This window comes from Trichomonas vaginalis, chromosome III (assembly GCF_026262505.1).
Source record: "Trichomonas vaginalis G3 chromosome III, whole genome shotgun sequence".
Classification (NCBI taxonomy): Eukaryota; Parabasalia; order Trichomonadida; family Trichomonadidae; genus Trichomonas; species Trichomonas vaginalis.
The window spans coordinates 3,350,551-3,369,695 of NC_067205.1; the positions used below are offsets into that span (position 1 = coordinate 3,350,551).

General features: G+C 34.8%; 6 protein-coding genes and 5 pseudogenes across 11 annotated transcripts, besides 2 other annotated features; 6 read left to right on the forward strand and 5 right to left on the reverse strand.

Moving 5' to 3' along the window:
- Positions 1-926: 926 nt before the first annotated feature.
- Positions 927-1,139, forward strand: TVAGG3_0633340 (protein of unknown function, DUF4106 family; the record flags this gene model as incomplete). The annotated part of the gene is made up of 1 exon (XM_051240917.1): positions 927-1,139. The coding sequence occupies one exon, from the start codon at positions 927-929 to the stop codon at positions 1,137-1,139; it is 213 nt and encodes a 70-aa protein (XP_051087504.1).
- A 151-nt stretch (positions 1,140-1,290) lies between these two features.
- Positions 1,291-2,265, forward strand: TVAGG3_0633350 (annotated as a pseudogene). The gene has a single exon. A coding segment is annotated over exon 1 (975 nt).
- Positions 2,266-5,467: 3,202 nt separating this feature from the next.
- Positions 5,468-5,958: a mobile genetic element.
- A 1,640-nt stretch (positions 5,959-7,598) lies between these two features.
- Positions 7,599-8,537, forward strand: TVAGG3_0633380 (organellar and viral DNA polymerase type B; the record flags this gene model as incomplete). The annotated part of the gene is made up of 1 exon (XM_051240918.1): positions 7,599-8,537. The coding sequence occupies one exon, from the start codon at positions 7,599-7,601 to the stop codon at positions 8,535-8,537; it is 939 nt and encodes a 312-aa protein (XP_051087505.1).
- Positions 7,599-19,145: part of a mobile genetic element that runs on past the window's edge.
- Positions 9,345-9,802, forward strand: TVAGG3_0633390 (organellar and viral DNA polymerase type B; the record flags this gene model as incomplete). Its single annotated transcript, XM_051240919.1, has 1 exon — positions 9,345-9,802. A coding segment is annotated over one exon (458 nt), but the record flags the coding sequence as incomplete, so codon positions are not given.
- Positions 10,158-10,871, forward strand: TVAGG3_0633400 (KilA, N-terminal/APSES-type HTH, DNA-binding family; the record flags this gene model as incomplete). Its single annotated transcript, XM_051240920.1, has 1 exon — positions 10,158-10,871. One exon carries the CDS (start codon positions 10,158-10,160, stop codon positions 10,869-10,871), a length of 714 nt encoding a protein of 237 aa, XP_051087507.1.
- On the reverse strand, positions 11,997-12,588 carry TVAGG3_0633410 (annotated as a pseudogene). Its single transcript has one exon. A coding segment is annotated over exon 1 (592 nt).
- On the forward strand, positions 12,736-13,075 carry TVAGG3_0633420 (annotated as a pseudogene). Its single transcript has one exon. A coding segment is annotated over exon 1 (340 nt).
- Positions 13,092-13,510, reverse strand: TVAGG3_0633430 (annotated as a pseudogene). The gene has a single exon. A coding segment is annotated over exon 1 (419 nt).
- Positions 13,632-14,635, reverse strand: TVAGG3_0633440 (annotated as a pseudogene). The gene has a single exon. A coding segment is annotated over exon 1 (1,004 nt).
- TVAGG3_0633450 (protein of unknown function, DUF4106 family) lies at positions 16,523-17,233 on the reverse strand (the record flags this gene model as incomplete). Its single annotated transcript, XM_051240921.1, has 1 exon — positions 16,523-17,233. The coding sequence occupies one exon, from the start codon at positions 17,231-17,233 to the stop codon at positions 16,523-16,525; it is 711 nt and encodes a 236-aa protein (XP_051087508.1).
- On the reverse strand, positions 17,672-18,129 carry TVAGG3_0633460 (uncharacterized protein; the record flags this gene model as incomplete). The annotated part of the gene is made up of 1 exon (XM_051240922.1): positions 17,672-18,129. A coding segment is annotated over one exon (458 nt), but the record flags the coding sequence as incomplete, so codon positions are not given.

A 19,145-nucleotide genomic window follows, 5' to 3' on the forward strand; every position in this document is an offset into this window, starting at 1 on the left:
GAAGAATATCGAAAAATGTTCGCCGACATACAAAAGACTCCAACATCAGATGAAAATATTCAGCATAGAATGGAAGAACTGAAAGAAAGTGTACGCAAATACAACAATCCTTTTTACTTACGACCATATAACGTTCAATCTTTGGCTGAACTCGGTGAAAATAAAAGGTTAAATTTCACCAAAACATATAGAAATGAAACATTGTTTAAAGTTCATTCAGAACCTAACCAATATGGAAACAAACCTACTTTTGTTTCTGCAGACTATGGAACTACAATGAGATGGGGTCATAAAGCTAATCCGGATAGGTGGTTCATAAACTTACAACCTCAATTCCAAGAAGTTGTAGACGCAATGGAAGTGAATGGTGAACCAGATATAGCTGGTATTTCAGCGCGGCTTTAATGCCATTGAAAGATATGAAACATGCAGATATTTTGGACCAGTATGAAATGAACATGGCTGAAGGAAATATAACACCTGACGTTCTAGAACATTTATCTCAAAGAACTACACAGAACCATAGAGATGGTATATTTGGTGAAGAGTTTAGAAAGAAAGTTAGGGAGATAGAAGGAGAGAACCTATTGTACATGACCTTGCAAACGAAAGTTTACAAAATGTCATAAAAACTTACTTTGCAGACAATGAACTGAGAAGGGATGAATATTTAAGAAAACTCAAATGGACAGTACCAAATGAAATGTTAGTATTGAAAAACATGTTCCTTGACAAAATAAAACCAACTACAGAAATAAATGACGCAAGCTGAAACGTTGGGTAAAAGCTTTCCCATTCACAAAAGATATTATTTGGTAACATGGAAAGAAACCAGAATGGCTACAAAAACATATATTTGGAAACGAGCTTATTCCATATGGACAAGCTATATTTGAAGAGCTTGACCGGAAACTCAGGAAAGAGTCATGCAAACAATAAGCGAAGACTCAAATACAAACTATGACAAAATCTTTCTAGGATATAGGTTACCTGAGATGGGCGACCAGAGCCCAAAGGCAAAAAGGACATGGGAAATTTACAACATACTAGGTGAACATGAGGCAAAGATGCAACAACTTAAGCAGAGGGCAAGTTACCAAAGCGACACCAAAGAAGAAGAGAAGAGTAGAACAAAGTGAAAGTAGTGAAGAAGTAACTTCATCTAGTGAAAGTAGTGGCAATGAAGGAAAAAGAAGAGTTAAAAACTCAGTCAGGAAGAAAGTAAAGCTTGGTCGCAGTGTTCTATTATGATATATAAATTCAACTATTCTATATTTTTACCCATATGAAATGTACGCCGCTCAGAATATAACGCCAACAGTTTTGGATGCCATGAACGGAAATGTTTCCGAATGGTATAACGAATGCGACAATGCCATTAGAAGGTCAGAAATAGTTCTGGAACTTACGAATATACAACTGCTGTTTCTTATGGAAACGTAGGTGAGTTTGGAGAAGGTCTTCAACAACAGTAGATATTGCTTGCGACAGGTTTCACATTATTTCTATTGACAACTCATTCTTATACGTGGAACAAGACATTGAAATAAAACCTTCTGCCAAGTTGTCTGACAAGAAAGGTTGCAATGGAATTTTCTATGTCGGATACCAATATGCTCCAGAAGTTTTCATGGATATAAGATATATTCTAACTCTGACTTAGTTCAAACAGTAACATGGGCAAACTATGAATGGTTCGCTTGAGAAACTCAGTACAACCACAAGCTAGAGAACAAACAGACCAGTATGCAAATATTGAGAAAATAAGAAGACTTGACCCTAACGTTCCAGGAGTTATGTTAACCTTTCTGGTTCAGATGGAACTGCTGCCACTAAAGTAAAACTGAAACTTAGAGTTCCTTTGTCATCTTTCCTCATCTTCAGGTTTTTAAGATACTTGCCAAACTGGGCAGGAAAAATTTCTATCGAACTTACTCCAAGCAAAATAACTTAGTCATTGCACCAACACAAGACCCATTCACTATTACTGTAGCTGGAACGGTGGAGCCAAGTTCTGTGACTTTTGCAAAGACAAAGTTGACTTAGACTTTGGTTTCTCAAACTCAACAATGAAGTAAACATTATTTCAATGCTGCTGGAACTGCTTGGGACCCAGTTAAGTTCACATGCGAAAAATTTGAATGCAAGAGAATAGAAAGCAGACTTGCAGTCTATATGTTGGACCCAGATATTTCAAATGCTTTAGCTGCCAATATATTGCAGTTCCACTTATGTTCCCTATACACCAAATATCTGTCAAAGACTTTGCAGGTGAAGTTGGAAACCAAAGTGCTGACCCAGGTGCAAGAACAGATATTGCTTTAACAACTGCAATAAAACATGCAGATACTATGTTTGTACTGTTCAGACGAACTATAAATGACTATTCTTGTTTCTACAACCCCGGTATTAATATCATATAAACATAGATGGCAAATATTATCCAAGAGAAGAATATTCTACAGTTGAGGATATGAGGTCATACAACTTACATTAGATGCTATGAACTTTAACAACAACTTCACAACAACCATTAACCCTGAAATGCAAAGTTCTATTATGCCATATGTGAAAGTATGGACTCATACAGGAGGTCAAAAAACTCAATATACAAATGGAGACCGTTCAAACTTTTGCTTGGCATTCCATTTGCTGACTCAGAAGACTTTATGGTGGTATTTCAACTGTTGATCTCTTCTTTCATCAGCCATGTTCATTTCAACTGGTCCAAAATATCTGCATGTTTCATATCTTTCAATGGCATTAAAGCCGCGCTGAAAATACCAGCTATATCTGGTTCACCATTCACTTCCATTGCGTCTACAACTTCTTGGAATTGGGTTGTAAGTTTATGAACCACCTATCCGGATTAGCTTTATGACCCCATCTCATTGTAGTTCCATAGTCTGCAGAAACAAAAGTAGGTTTGTTTCCATATTGGTTAGGTTCTGAATGAACTTTAAACAATGTTTCATTTCTATATGTTTTGGTGAAATTTAACCTTTTATTTTCACCGAGTTCAGCCAAATTGAACGTTATATGGTCGTAAGTAAAAAGGATGTTTTGTATTTGCGTACATTTCTTTCAGTTCTTCCATTCTATGCTGAATATTTTCATCTGATGTTGGAGTCTTTTGTATGTCGGCGAACATTTTTCGATATTCTTCTACTTGTAGCCGAATTTTTCTTAGACTCTTGGAAAGATTCCATATTCCCCCATATCTTGTTGAGGGTCAAGATTTTTCGGCTGTTCCAAATCTTCATCTAGTTCTGTGAAGTTAGTTTCCAAAGGAGGGACTTGTTCGTTTCCTTCAGGCTCTTCTAGCTGTTGTTGCTGAACTATTTCTTCCATGTCTGGTTGTATCTGAACTTCTTCCTGTGGAGTTTCTTGTACCTCATCTGCTGGCATTTCATATATTCCGAGACCGTTTTAAAAAGTTCCCTATTAAGTCATCCGCATTCATAAACCTTTCTTCTTTCGTTCCGTCTCTATTTTTTACGCGTTTCATGAAGATAGTTGAATTATCATTTATCTCTGACACCAAATATCTCGAGTAAATTCATCCATGTCATTTGGATGATATGCTATTAAATCATATCCCTTAGCGAGCTTGTATTTTCCAGGTTTAGATTATATCCATTTGGTGCTGAACCATAAAGCTAAATAGGTTCGGGTCAGTATTTCCTTCCTTGAACTTTTTAATAGCTTCTTTATATCTGTCACTAAAGTCAAGAGTATCTGGGTAACCATAGTCTTCCTTAAGCATTTTTAAGAATTCTTGGTTTTCTTGTTCTCTACTTCTTTTATGTCCTTGCTCTGTTTGTGTTGTTGTGTGCAGTGTTTTGAACTGTTGGTTGTGGTGCAGTGTTTTGAACTGTTGGTTGTTGTGTGGTTGTGGTGCAGTGTTTTGAATGTTGTGTTGTGTGTTGGTTTTTTGGTGCTATGCCTGTGTCTGTGTCCATGTGACGATGTAAATGTTTTAGGTAGTCCTGGTGCAGGTGCTTCTCTTGGAGGGTTTGGTGGTATATAAGTTCCACCAGCTGGCACATATGTTCCATCTGCAGCATAATGTCCTACCTGACTTTTCGTTTTAAGAAAGCATTTACTAGGTCTGTTTTGGTCTGTTGTAACTCTTTTTCTTGACTTTCCACAACAGTTGCTCTAACGGCGTCATAGGCACTTTGAACTGCCTGTCTCGTTGCTGCATCTGTTATTTCGTCATATTTTGTGCTACTTCTCTTAACTCTTTGTCGAAACCTTCAGACTTCAGTTTCTTTCCAGATGAGAAGTCGTTCACTAGTTTCACCTTACTATGAAGAGCTTCGAAGGCGTTCTTAAAGTCAGCATTCATTAAAGCTTCATTTGAACTGTCTTCATCCGCTTGTATTTTTGTCCTTATTGACCCTATAAGTTGGGCTGCTTTGGCGTTGGCTTGGGCATCTAACCAGTCATTATTAGCTTTTATATATTCTGCGCTTTTCATTGCCTTTTGCATGGCTGCGTCGTTATTTTTACTTTCTTGTGCTAAGTTTTCATACTGTACGGTTTGGTTTTGCAACTGTAAAAGTTTTTCTGCCTTTACATTTGCTTCAACTTCTTTTTTATACTCATCGCTATCCATATATGTCTTCAGGGCTTTTTGTTTTATCTCTTCATCTTTCAGTACTTTATATTGAGTAGTATGGTTTTTCAAATTTATAACATCTTGTTCCATTTTTGCTACTTCTGCTGCTTTTTCTGACACTTTTTTCGCATATTCCTCTGTACTTAGTTCTTTCAGTTGTTCTTCTTTCTTCTTTTTCTCTACGTTTAACTCATTGAGTTTCTTTGTGTGTCTGTCATATTCTAGTTTCTTTTCGTTTTCACTTATTTGTTTCTGTATGTCTATGTTTGACTTTTGACATCTGTTATTTGATTTTTGAGTGAACTCAAATTCATTTGACTTTGAGGGTTATAAGCTGTTCCGTCTGCGCTCCACCATAGCCTGCCATTTTCGCTAAAAGTGCCGCTCTTAACCTCCACTCTGTGCACCAATAACTCGGTTTAAAAGCATAGGGTTGCTTGACATTTGTTGCAACATAGTGGGGTCATTCATCATTTGTTGTTGCAACTGTTGTTGTGTGTAGTTTTACTATTGGATGTTTCAATGCTCCTTCCTCTTACGTATATTCTTACGTAGCTTACGTGGCATTTTAAGTGAATTAAAAAGCGGTTTTTGACAGATGTTTATATGACACTATTTGTTCAGCCAAAAAACTACTCGTCAAAGTGTTGTCAGTTTTGTAAAATAACCGTCCTATCTTTTTATAATGGGAAAAAGGCTTCTCAAAGTATACTTCCTTGGAACGCCTGTAACTTTTCCTGTAGCGACGATAGACCCTTACTTGTCCGGACAAAGTTATACTAAACATCTTCAGGGTAGAGGGCACGAAGTGCCTGGAGGCCCCACTACCTTTTTTTTTTTTTTTTTTTTTTTATTAAAAACGATTTACTTCAAACAGGTTTTATTCCTTCAATTAGAATTCGCGAGCCTCGATTGACAGATTATAAAACAAAATTGAAAAAGAGAAGTTCAATCACGTTTATACCAAGTATTAAATTTTGTTCAGAATCAAGAAGCCAATTGAATCCATTAAGATTTTTATTGGAAAATGCTGAAGAAAAACTTTCTCAAATAAATGAGAAGATACAAAATTCAATTAGCATATTTAAGATCGTTTGAAATTCAAATGAATTGTTAGATACGTATATGTTAGAAATTAATGAATTTTGTTATATTCTCCAGATTATATTTTAGAACATTCGAAGAATTTTTAGAGGATTTCAAGAAAAAGAATAATTTAATAGACTAAAAATTTATTATTTTTATTTATTGTGAATTTTAAATTGTCACTTTTTAAGTGTTACTCCCTATTGAAGTGTCACTTTTGGGTGTCACTTTCGGAAATTCTATATACTTCCCCTTCCCGTTATCCAACCGCTAACAAGTTGCCTTTACATTTCTGCCTGAGGAAGTCTTTAACAAGCTCGTTAATTTCAATTAGGTAAAACTGCCTCATCTAATGGCTCGATGTTGTCCATTGCTACTGTCAGTAAAAGTACTGCTACTGTCAGAAAAGTACTGCTACTGTCAGAAAAAGTACTGCTAGCTGGTCAGTAAAAGTACTGCTACTGTCAGTAAAATATGCTACTGTCAGTAATAGTACTGCTACTGTCAGTAAAAAGGAAAATTTGAGGGGTTTTCGACGATAAAGTACTGCTACTGTTCAGTAAAAGTATGCTACTGTCAGTAAAAGTACTGCTACTGTCAGAAAAAGTACTGCTACTGTCAGAAAAAGTACTGCTACTGTCAGTAAAAAAGTTACTGCTACTGTCAGTAGCAGTACTGCTAGTAGCAGAGATTTTTATCGTTGTGGTCCGACGGTTAAGCCACAAACGAATGTCCCACGTCCCACCAACCCAGTCATTCCAACAAACGAGGAACCTAAAGACCACAACAGTCTCCTCAGCAACCTCAGTTCCAGCATATACTCTCGAATTTACTCACCAATTTCCACCTCAAGGTTACTACCCACCACAAGGCTTCCCGAACTACCTCTCCTCTGCCTATGCCTTACTTCCCCAACCCTTGGATGTTCCAGCAAGCTCCACCCACAATTCCAATCTCAGTCCAAATCGAAGAGAGACCAAGAGTTCGAAGAAGGTCTGAACCGTTTACGCCAAGAGTATGCCACAGCTCCAATTGAGAGAAAGTTGTTCCCGGACCAAAAATATAATTTATGTTAACATGTTAGATCTCACCTGTTTTTTCACCTCTTTTTTCACCTCGTGAATTTTCATGAACTTCTTCGTAAATGTTTTGTCAGACTTCTTCGTAATGAGTGTAAAGGACCCAAAAATATGTTTAGGGTAGAAGGTTAGATCTAACCTGTTTTCTACCCTCATTTCTACCCTCTTGAATTTGTCATGAATTTCCTTAAGATAGAAAAAATAAAGTTAGTTTTATTTTTTTATTTTGTATAAAAGACATGATTTCAGGGATTTTTTTGACGAAGTGTAAACCTTCACTTCGTCAAAAAATAACAGTTATCTAATGAAAAAGTGTCATTTTTTGTATTTTTTTGTATAAAAGATATGATTTCAGGGATTTTTTTGACGAAGTGTAAACCTTCACTTCGTCAAAAAATAACAGTTATCTAATGAAAAAGTGTCATTTTTTTCATTTTTTTGTATTTGACGAGAATGTCGGGTAGATGGTTAGATCTCACCTGTTTTCTCACCTGTTTTCTAACATGGTCTAAAACTCTCGAAAATCATGAAATTTACACCAAAAATATAATTTATGTTAGCATGTTAGATCTCACCTGTTTTCTCACCTGTTTTTTCACCTCGTGAATTTTCATGACTTCTTCGTAAATGTTTTGTCAAGACTTCTTCGTAATGAGTGTAAAGGACCCAAAAATAAAGTTTATGTTAGCATGTTAGATCTCACCTGTTTTTTCACCTCTTTTCTAACCTCTTGAATTTTCATGAATTTTCCCGAAATAAAAAATAAAGTTAGTTTTATTTTTTTTATTTTTTTATTTTGTATAAAAGATATGATTTCAACAATCGGCACAACAACAATTCAAACAACAGCACCAAACTCGTTAGTCATGAATCCAACATCTATGTTAGTAGAGATGAAAAGCTTCATTCCTTCTTCATATACTTTTGAAACAGAAATCCAGAAGATAAAGCAAGAACTTTTAACAAGTAATTTAGACTGTACCGCACAGGATGAAACAAATGAACAGTATCTTTATGAAATGCAGGACCTCATCGACCATTTACCCAAACTACCTGAAATCCAACAACAAAAACTCACTATTCCTGAATTCGACGAAATTGAAGTCAAAGCAACTGACTCAGTAGAAATAAAGAAGTTCATACGAAAGGTAAACTATGAGTTTCTAGGATTTCATTGCAACCATAAGGTTATGGACAAAGATTGCGACATGGTATATAAGAATGTTTCTGACATATATAAATCTGAAGAATTTAAGACCTACGACAACTTTGTTTCGTTAGTTGCTGAATGTGTATGGCAGATAAGAGATAAAGATAGAAGAGGTAAGGTATGGAATGAACAAATAAGACCCGCTATGTTTGAGATGAAGAGAGCAATTGACGCTTTAGTTGTTTTAGCTGGTTTTATTTCAATGTATAACGCAAAAATGAACCCGCAATGTTCTAAATGTAAAGCAGCAATGAGGAGATATAACTACTCCGTCAAAGAGATAGAACGTATGAGAAACGACTATGCAGATTTAAAGAAAGAAGCAGAAAAACCAGCAGAAAATAAAATGGACATGTTAGAATTTCTGAACAAAAACTATCCAACAGCAGAAGATTTCCTTCTATCTGACGTCAAGAAGAAATATAAAGAAACTTTCGGCATTGTTAAAACATTCGATGTACTAAAAGAAGAAATAGAGGCTACAAAACTGTTTAGAGTCTCACGAATTCATAACGTTTACCATGTAAAACGCTTGTGAAAAAAAGAGGTGAGAAAACAGGTGAGAAAACAGGTGAGATCTCACCTTCTACCCTAAACATTATTTTTATTGAATTCAGCAACAAAATTCTTGATTTCAGGGATTTTTTTGACGAAGTGCAAACCTTCACTTCGTCAAAAAATGGCATATGGCATGTGTCAAACCGTTGAGTTTTCACAAAATTCCAAAAATAACGTTTACCATGTAAAACGCTTATAAAATAACTGGGGTAGAAAAGAGGTTAGAAAACAGGTTAGATCTAACCTTCTACCCTAAACATTATTTTTATTGAATTCAGCAACAAAATTCTTGATTTCAGGGATTTTTTTGACGAAGTGCAAACCTTCACTTCGTCAAAAAATGGCATATGGCATGTGTCAAACCGTTGAGTTTTCACAAAATTCCAAAAATAACGTTTACCATGTAAAACGCTTATAAAATAACTGGGGTAGAAAAGAGGTTAGAAAACAGGTTAGATCTAACCTTCTACCCTAAACATTATTTTTGCTGAAAAATGACCAAAATTCATGAATTTCCTCATATGCTTGCTTCCCTCGGAAAACCGAGAGAAGAACAGCGAGACCGTTTTTTTTCTGGGTCGCCAAAACTCTATGAAAATCGTGAAGAACAGCGAGTAAGTAAAAAAACTTAGTCGCCAAAACTCTATGAAAACCGAGAGAAGAACAGCGAGTAAGTAAAAAAACTTAGTCGCCAAAACTCTATGAAAATCATGAATTTCCTTAAGACAGAAAAAATAAAGTTAGTTTTATTTTTATTTATTTTTTTATTTTGTATGTAAGAACAGAAATGACAAACATTGAGTTTGAAACAGTTAAAAAGATAGACAATGACACCAAATTGGTTAGAATAGGTGATTTAAACGTAAGATACTCAAAGAAATACAACAAATATTCTTTGTCAGACATTATATTTCCATCTGGAAAGAAAACACACGACTGGGTTAGAAATGCTTCAACTCAGAAAATTTTGACAAGAAATCCTGAGCTTATGATATCGGTAAGATTCTATGGAACTACAGCATATCTCATCGACAAAAGTCTTATACCAATAGTTTTGTTATGGTTAGACCCAGTTGTTGGATATAACTTCATAACATATGGTTCATTCGATACGGAACGTTGCAGTGAAGGCTTACTTTACATCGTTCAGAAACCGAAGGACTTCAATACAAAGAGATATAAGATAGGAAGAACATATAATATAACTCAAAGATATGACAGTACAGTCAATAGAGTCAAGGTTGTGTTTGCTAATGATATGAGAGCTGCAGAAACAGAACTACTTGAAAAGTTTGAGAAAATATATGGTGCTCCCATAAAAGGTAAAGAAACGTTTGAAGTAGATGAGATAGATAAAGCTATAAAATTATTTGACGAAGTTGCTGAAAAATACATGTAAAGCGTTTATTTTTGGTCTTTTGTGAAAGTCAGAAAATAACGCTAATTTTTTATAAAATATTTTTTTATTTTGTATGTAAAGACAGATATGTCAACAACAGAGAACACAACAACTGCTATCGTTCATGAAGCTATAAATGAAGAATATGAGTACATACAGTTTAACAAACAACTCCGTCTCATTCGTTCGGTCAAAGACGATATGTACCAGATGCAAAGTATTTTGAATGCTCTTCGTTCTACAAAGCAAGCATATCATTGGTTTGAAAACCAACAGACAAAAGAACTTTTAGAAGAATTTCCTCATATGATTGCTTCCCTCGGAAAACCGAGGGAAGAGATTCCGTATGAAAATCGTGAAAATTTGCCAAATGGTTTGAGAGGATATTATGTACATAGACTTCTTGTAAATGCTGTTGCAATGTGGGCTTCGCCTCGTTATGCTTGGTATATTTACAGACTTCTTGACGAAATTCATAGACAAGAACGTGAAGAGATGGAAAAGAAACTTCAAGCAAAAGATGAAGTCATTGAAGCAAAAGACAAAAGCATTCAGAAAAGAATACCACGTTCGGTACCAAAAGGAAAGGAAAAGAACTATAAGTATATGATTTATACTGAAGAGATGGAAAATGAAGAAGACAGAGATATGGTTATGTTGCATTTAGTCAGAAGAAACAACAAAAGCTTTTACGACCTTGCTAAGATTTACAAATCTGACAGAAATTGGTTCTATCGCGAAAACTTACCGATTTCAATGACCCCGAATGAAGATGTGAAACAAATAGTTCAAGATACGTTACCTCAAACACACTATGATATGAAAGGTTGTACAATACTTACCTTCAAAGAAGACTTACCGCTACTGAAGGAAAAAATAACAGAGTATTTTGACAACTTCAAACAAGTAGGGTAAATGAACTCTTTATTTTTCAAGCTTGACTTTTTACAATTTGAATTTTGTTGCTGAATTCAGTAAAAATATAATTTAGGGTAGAAGGTTAGATCTAACCTCATTTCTACCCTCATTTCTACCCTCTTGAATTTTCATGAATTTTATATATATTAATGTTTTCGTTATGCCACTTTGTGCCGTCAGTCAGTCAGTCAGTTTAGGAAATTTACACCAAAAAATAATGTTTAGGGTAGAAGGTTAGATCTAACCTGTTTTCTACCCTCATTTCTACCCTCTTGAATTTTCATGAATTTTCCCGAAATAAAAAATAAAGTTAGTTTTATTTTTTTTTATTTTTTTATTTTTTTTTAGAATTTCTGAACAAAAACTATCCAACAGCAGAAGATTTCCTTCTATCTGACGTCAAGAAGAAGTATAAAGAAACTTTCGGTATCGTTAAAACATTCGATGTACTAAAAGAAAAATAGAAGCTACGAAACTGTTTAGAGTCTCACGAATTCATAACGTTTACCATGTGAAACGCTTATAAAATAACTGGGGTAGAAAAGAGGGTAGAAATGAGGTTAGATCTAACCTTCTACCCTAAACATTATTTTTGCTGAATTCAGCAACAAAATTCTTGATTTCAGGGATTTTTTTGACGAAGTGCAAACCTTCACTTCGTCAAAAAATGGCATATGCTTGCTTCCCTCGGAAAACCGAGAGAAGAGATTCCGTATGAAAACAGTGAAGAACAGCGAGTAAGTAAAAAAACTTAGTCGCCAAAACTCTATGAAAACAGTGAAAAATAACAGAGTATTTTGACAACTTCAAACAAGTAGGGTAGATGAACCATTTATTTTTCAAGCTTGACTTTTTACAATTTGAACTTTGTTTGCGTAGATATGAATTCTGAAAGAAGTATGAGGGTCTTGTATGACTTTGTACTTCTCCCATAGTTCATGTCTGTCAAACTTACCTGCCATGGACTCTTTCATAAGTTCCATGAAATCGTCTTCGGACAATCCGGGGAAAAGTACAATGTCAGTAAGTATTCTTTTAACATCCTTACTTAAACTCTTTGCTGTCTGTACACAAATGACAACTGAGATGTTAAAGTGTCTGATCTTCTTAAGAATTCGACACATATCTTGTTCTCTATTCTTTAACAAAGGATGAGAAGCAAAGTCATCTAAGATAAGAAGACACCTATGAGGGTATGTCTTCCAATCGTAAGATTGCAATTTCTTCGAAATGTTTCTATCTCTTTCTGTTTGTTTCTGAAGTGTTTCTTCTCTAATATTCTCTGCATTTCCTCATTTGGGTCTTTAAACTTAGAATTTATATACTCATTTATAGCATTATACTTCAAAACTCTTCTTTGGTACTTCTTTATCCAATCTAACAACTCAGTATCCTTTATACATACTAACTTAGACTTCTTTATAATATCTTTGAACGAATTGACGGTTTGGTCAAATTGACCAGAAGTACTACAAATGACTACTAACTCATAGAATGGGTTCTTCTCATCTAGTTCTTGTTGTTGTGCAGCCATTTTAAGATAAGTGAAAGTCTTACCAGACCCAGGTGGTGCAATTAGACCTGTTATATCATTCTGAGCAAATAAGAACTTGTCATGTATAGGCTTTATCTGAGCATTTTCTAACTTCCTCTTGTTCTTGTTTAAAACATTCTCAAATTTCTTGTCAATGTCAGCAAACTTTTTTTCTAACATATTTTTAGAAAAATTAAAATTTTTATCTTTTAGAAAATGTCTAGCGATTTCGCTATCTATATTCGAGACAAGCTTTTCGACAGCAAAACATCTGTCGACCATAAAATCTTACATAGTGTAAACAAGAAAGGTGAATTTGTTCTAAAGTTCTGTTTCTGGAATATGACAAGAACCATAAAACATTACAAAGAGCAGTCTTAAAATTTGTCAATGACAGACTTGTTGACAGAGATGACGCCGATTGGAAAGATGAAGTCCAACAAAAGTTCTTAGAATGCAAAGAAGACACATGCGCTGTTCTTGAAGATGAAATAGAAAACAGAATAGATGAGCTATTAAAGGACAAAGAACTTTTACATAGATATAGTTGCGCCAAATTTGACATAACTCCACCAGAAAAGAAGAGAGAGAAAAGAAAGAAAAGAAAGTAGAAGAAGAGAAGAAAGAACCTGAACCAGTTCCAGAGAAGGGGAGATATGACATGTAAAAATAAAATTTTATTTTTAGAACATTTCTGGGTCAATGTCAATGTTCTCTTCCTCTTTAGGAGCAAACACTGGCTTAGACTCTAAAATCTTTTTACCCAATTTACCTTGAACTTCAACTATCTTAGACTCATAATATTCATAGTCGTCTGCTTTCTTTGGTTCATAAGGTATAACAAGTTTGTATGCTTTGCCTTCTTTAAGGTTGAAAACCTTCTGTCAAAACTTTCTTTGACTGCTAACAAACCTTCTATGTCTAAGTCTTCAAATTTCGCACCATTTTTAGTCACAATAGCAAACTTAACTGGTTCGATGTTCCAAACTTTGCTGAATGAAGACTTTTCAAAATGGTAGAAGTAAACATTCAAATATGTGAATGGGTCTAGTTCTTCTTTAAGTCCTGACATGTACTTGTTTACTGAGATGAATTTTGCCATCTTTTCTATCGGATAAAAAAAATTTTTTTTTAAAATTTACTCAGAAAAAATTTTCTTTGTATATACACCATTCTGTACGTCTAAAAGACTTTTGACATTTGCCAAGAATGTTCGTTTAGACGCTGTCATATAACCATATTCTTGACAATATTGTTTATACGAATCGTACAATGACCTTTCATCTAAACACTCAAAGTCAGTTTCATCTATGAACAGTTCATATACACTCTTGTTTGCTTCTAACAATGTTTGTCTCTCTTCGGTATGTGGAATTTGTCTTGGATTGAACTTTGAAATATCTAATGTCATAAAATATGAGAACAAGTGGTTGTAAAAGTCAGATGTCAAAGTTTCTGCTAAGTCGTCAAAATATTCTGTATCTTGCATATGAGCTTCTGACGTTCTGACAACTACATATCTTCTGTCAGAACTTTCTAACTTCATCGGAACAGCATTGTTTGAAACCATAATGAAGTTTGCAACATTCTCACAAACTCTTTGGTCTTTATACTTTCTTTCAACAACTCCAACTTTATCTGTTATAAGACTCTTCAAAGCATCTGAGTTTAAAACTTTTGTTGTATCTATACTTTGAAGTTCATTGCAAACTATAAGTTTCATATTCTCTATTGAGGAGTTAAACTTGCCACAGATGTTTTCTAAGTTTGTCATATTCGGGTTCGAATAGCCTTCTAACAGTTTGCACAAAATATCTGTAAAGAAAGTATTCTTACCAGTTCCTGTTTTCCAATTATAATGAGAGCAGTTTCATTTTAGCACTTGGATGTTGTAAGATGTTTGCAAACCAACATAAGATATACTCATAGACTCTTTCGTTTCCATTGCATATAATTTCTTTGACATGGTCTAACCAAGCTTCTATAATATTTTCTTTCCATTCTACTTGTTCATATTTATATCCAGTGAAGATAGAATAGAAGTTTGGAGAAGGTGTATAGAACTTTATACCTCGAACTGAAAAATCTTCTAACTTTGACAATAAGATATCCCAAGCATCTAACATCTTCATGCCAACTTGTACGACTTTTATTTTCTTAAGTTTCTGTCTACATTCTTGTTCTGAAAACTATTGTCGCTTTAGGTTTGTTAAAGACTACATCCCATTCTTTCATGACATAACATTCTGGGGCAGAGTCGACATAAATGACTAAACGTTTCAAATTCTCGACTGCTTTGTTATAGTCTCTAAATGGACATATTTCTGAATGCTTGGAAGTCATAAAAATCTGAAACATCTATTCTGTACATTTTTATAAAAATAAAAAAAATATTATTTTTTTATTCTTGACTTTGTTGTTCCATTTGTTGCATTTGTTGTTCTTGAGCTATTGTTGTTGAAGTTGTTCTTGTAATACAATACTTTCACCAGTTGCATCTTCCAATTCGAAACTTTCTGCCGTCATTGACAAATACATAGGACATAAAAGTTTTACAGGAACAAAGTTTGCGTCAACTAATGTCAACGTTATACTTGCCAAAGTGTTTGAGTTCACTAAGGTTGAAAATTCTGCATTCGAATGAACAATAGGCAAACCAGCAGAGAAAGTATTGTTTATACGCATAAGTATCTTTTGGTCATAATAGTTTCTGTCGACATTCGAATAACACTTTGAACCTAAGTTTGAAACAATATATAAGATTGGTTGTGCTTAATGTCAATGGAATAGACATTCCTTGTATGACACCTTTTCCTGTTATAGGAAACTGTTGGTAGTAAAAACCAGAAATAAGTTTTGTATTATAGCTATATCATTAATAGTAAACTCAGTCGGACATCCAAACATAATGAAACCTGCTCTAGTTGCAGCACATGTTACACCCGTACTTAAAGTATTAAATAAGTCAACAAAACCTGTTGGTGGTATATCTGAGTAAGTATCTTTCAAAGGAGTATTTTTACCATTCACAACAATAAAGTCTTCTGGTGTCAAAGAGCAAAACAGGCTTTAGTCGTCATTGTGTTTAAGGTTAGTTTACAATATCGTCCTTGAGGACTTTGTAAGTTTGTTGTTATAGAATTATATGACTCAGGGTTTTTTAGTCGTAATAGTATAAACCATTATATCTTCTGCCATTTACTTAGCAAATAAATTTTAATGAAATGTTGTGGTCGTCAAATATTTTTATGACGTCTGGGAAACTATACTTTAAGTTCAACGTTTCACCTCCTTTCATAACGTATATTCTTGTCAATGACATTATATGAAACACCACAGCAACTAATGTCGGGTTCTATTTCTTTGATGTTTATATCGTCTGCCTCTGTCAAAAGTTTCAATAGTTCTTTCAAAACTTCATGAGGTGCAATGACATATGAGTTCACTTTTACAGGGTTGTGTTCGACCAAGTTTAACATTATACTTAAAGCCTGACAAATCTTCTCCTGAGTTTGAAGTTTGTCTTTCAGTTGTTGGTAGTCGTTTCGAATATCTGCAACAGAACTTAAGTCTCTGCTAACTTCAGGATATGTTGGTTGTTCTTTTACAGGAACAATTGTTATACCATCTTCGTCTTCGTATGGTTTCCCCACTTCAACATCTCTGTCTTTGACATTGACAACAACACTTTGACTGTTTGTTTGAGTTGGTGAATTTAACTTCACATCTGCCACCGCCATTAAACCTTTGAAACACTCACGCTTCTATTTTTCGGAAATGACATTTTACTTAGAATAAAAAGATGGACGTATTCGAGTATCTCTTCGAATTGAAGCAGAACAAAGTTTACACACACAAACAATACAAATACATTGACAGAATAGTTCTTTATACAAACAATGGTAAATGTTATAGAATAGCAATATTTGCTGAACCTAAATATTTCATAAAGCAAAGAAAGTTGGTATAACTGAAATGGTGAAAGTTCTTGACGTTGACAAAAATATAACAACAAAACTTACAGATATTTCTAAAGGTAAGTTTATCTTACAATATTATGTCAAAACTGGCGTACTGTCAATATTTGACGGAGAGAAGTCAGTTCAAGAACAACTTACTGACCTGCTGCCAAAATCTGCTCGATGGAAGCTGTCGTTATGCCAATCTGAGGAGCCCCAGCAGGTTTCATCGAACGAATCTTCAAAAGAGCATCTTCCGTGAAAAGTGCTATTGGTTTTGTAAACTTCTTTGCTCTCAGTTCATCTGGACCGTCTCTGTCACCAGTATATTGTATTTGTACAGTACCAACAGTTGAAATACCACCCATAAAGTCTTCTGAGTCAGCAAATGGAATGCCAAGCCAAAAGTTTGAACGGTCTCCATTTGTATATTGAGTTTTTTGACCTCCTGTATGAGTCCATACTTTCACATATGGCATAATAGAACTTTGCATTTCAGGGTTAATGGTTGTTGTGAAGTTGTTGTTAAAGTTCATAGCATCTAATGTCAAGTTGTATGACCTCATATCCTCAACTGTAGAATATTCTTCTCTTGGATAATATTTGCCATCTATGTTTATATGATATTTAATACCGGGGTTGTAGAAACAAGAATAGTCATTTATAGTTCGTCTGAACAGTACAAACATAGTATCTGCATGTTTCATTGCAGTTGTTAAAGCAATATCTGTTCTTGCACCTGGGTCAGCACTTTGGTTTCCAACTTCACCTGCAAAGTCTTTGACAGATATTTGGTGTATAGGGAACATAAGTGGAACTGCAATATATTTGGCAGCTAAAGCATTTGAAATATCTGGGTCCAACATATAGACTGCAAGTCTGCTTTCTATTCTCTTGCATTCAAACTTTTCGCATGTGAACTTAACTGGGTCCCAAGCAGTTCCAGCAGCATTGAAATAATAGTTTACTTCATTGTTGAAGTTTGAGAAACCAAAGTCTAAGTCAACTTTGTCTTTGCAAAATTCGGCGAATGACGTTTGATTTGTTCCCTTTACGTCTGTAATAGTGAATGGGTCTTGTGTTGGTGCAATGACTAAGTTATTTTTGCTTGGAGTAAGTTCGATAGAAATTTTTCCTGCCCAGTTTGGCAAGTATCTTAAAAACCTGAAGATGAGGAAAGATGACAAAGGAACTCTAAGTTTCAGTTTTACTTTGGTTACTGCTGCTGCAGTTTGTCCAGAAAGGTAACATAAACTCCTGGAACGTTAGGGTCAAGTCTTCTTATTTTCTCAATATTTGCATACTGGTCTGTTTGTTCTCTAGCTTGTGGTTGTACTGAGTTTCTCAAAGCGAACCATTCATAGTTTGCCCATGTTACTGTTTGAACTAAGTCAGAGTTAGAATATATCTTATATCCCATGAAAACTTCTGGAGCATATTGGTATCCGACATAGAAAATTCCATTGCAACCTTTCTTGTCAGACAACTTGGCAGAAGGTTTTATTTCAATGTCTTGTTCCACGTATAAGAATGAGTTGTCAATAGAAATAATATGAAACCTGTCGCAAGCAATATCTACTGTTGTTGAAGAACCTTCTCCAAACTCACCTACGTTTCCATAAGAAACAGCAGTTGTATATTCGTAAGTTCCAGGAACTATTTCTGACCTTCTAATGGCATTGTCGCATTCGTTATACCATTCGGAAACATTTCCGTTCATGGCATCCAAAACTGTTGGCGTTATATTCTGAGCGGCGTACATTTCATATGGGTAAAAATATAGAATAGTTGGATTTATGTGTCATAATAGAACCCACTCGGACCAAGCTTTACTTTCTTCCTGACTGAGTTTTTAACTCTTCTTTTTCCTTCATTGCCACTACTTTCACTAGATGAAGTTACTTCTTCACTACTTTCACTTTGTTCTACTCTTCTCTTCTTCTTTGGTGTCGCTTTTGGTAACTTGCCCTCTGCTTCAAGTTGTTGCATCTTTGCCTCATGTTCACCTAGTATGTTGTAAATTTCCCATGTCCTTTTTGCCTTTGGGCTCTGGTCGCCCATCTCAGGTAACCTATATCCTAGAAAGATTTTGTCATAGTTTGTATTTGAGTCTTCGCGTATTGTTTGCATGACTCTTTCCTGAGTTTCCGGTTCAAGCTCTTCAAACAGAGCTTGTCCATATGGAATAAGCTCGTTTCCAAATATATGTTTTTGTAGCCATTCTGGTTTTCTTTCCATGTTACCAATAATATCTTTTGTGAATGGGAAAGCTTTTACCCAATGTTTCAGTCTTGCGTCATTTATTTCTGTAGTTGGTTTTATTTTGTCAAGGAACATGTTTTTCAATACTAACATTTCATTTGGTACTGTCCATTTGAGTTTTCTTAAATATTCATCCCTTCTCAGTTCATTGTCTGCAAAGTAAGTTTTTATGACATTTTGTAAACTTTCGTTTGCAAGGTCATGTACAATAGGTTCTCTTCCTTCTATCTCCCTAACTTTCTTTCTAAACTCTTCACCAAATATACCATCTCTATGGTTCTGTGTAGTTCTTTGAGATAAATGTTCTAGAACGTCAGGTGTTATATTTCCATCAGCCATGTTCATTTCATACTGGTCCAAAATATCTGCATGTTTCATATCTTTCAATGGCATTAAAGCCGCGCTGAAAATACCAGCTATATCTGGTTCACCATTCACTTCCATTGCGTCTACAACTTCTTGGAATTGTGGTTGTAAGTTTATGAACCACCTATCCGGATTAGCTTTATGACCCCA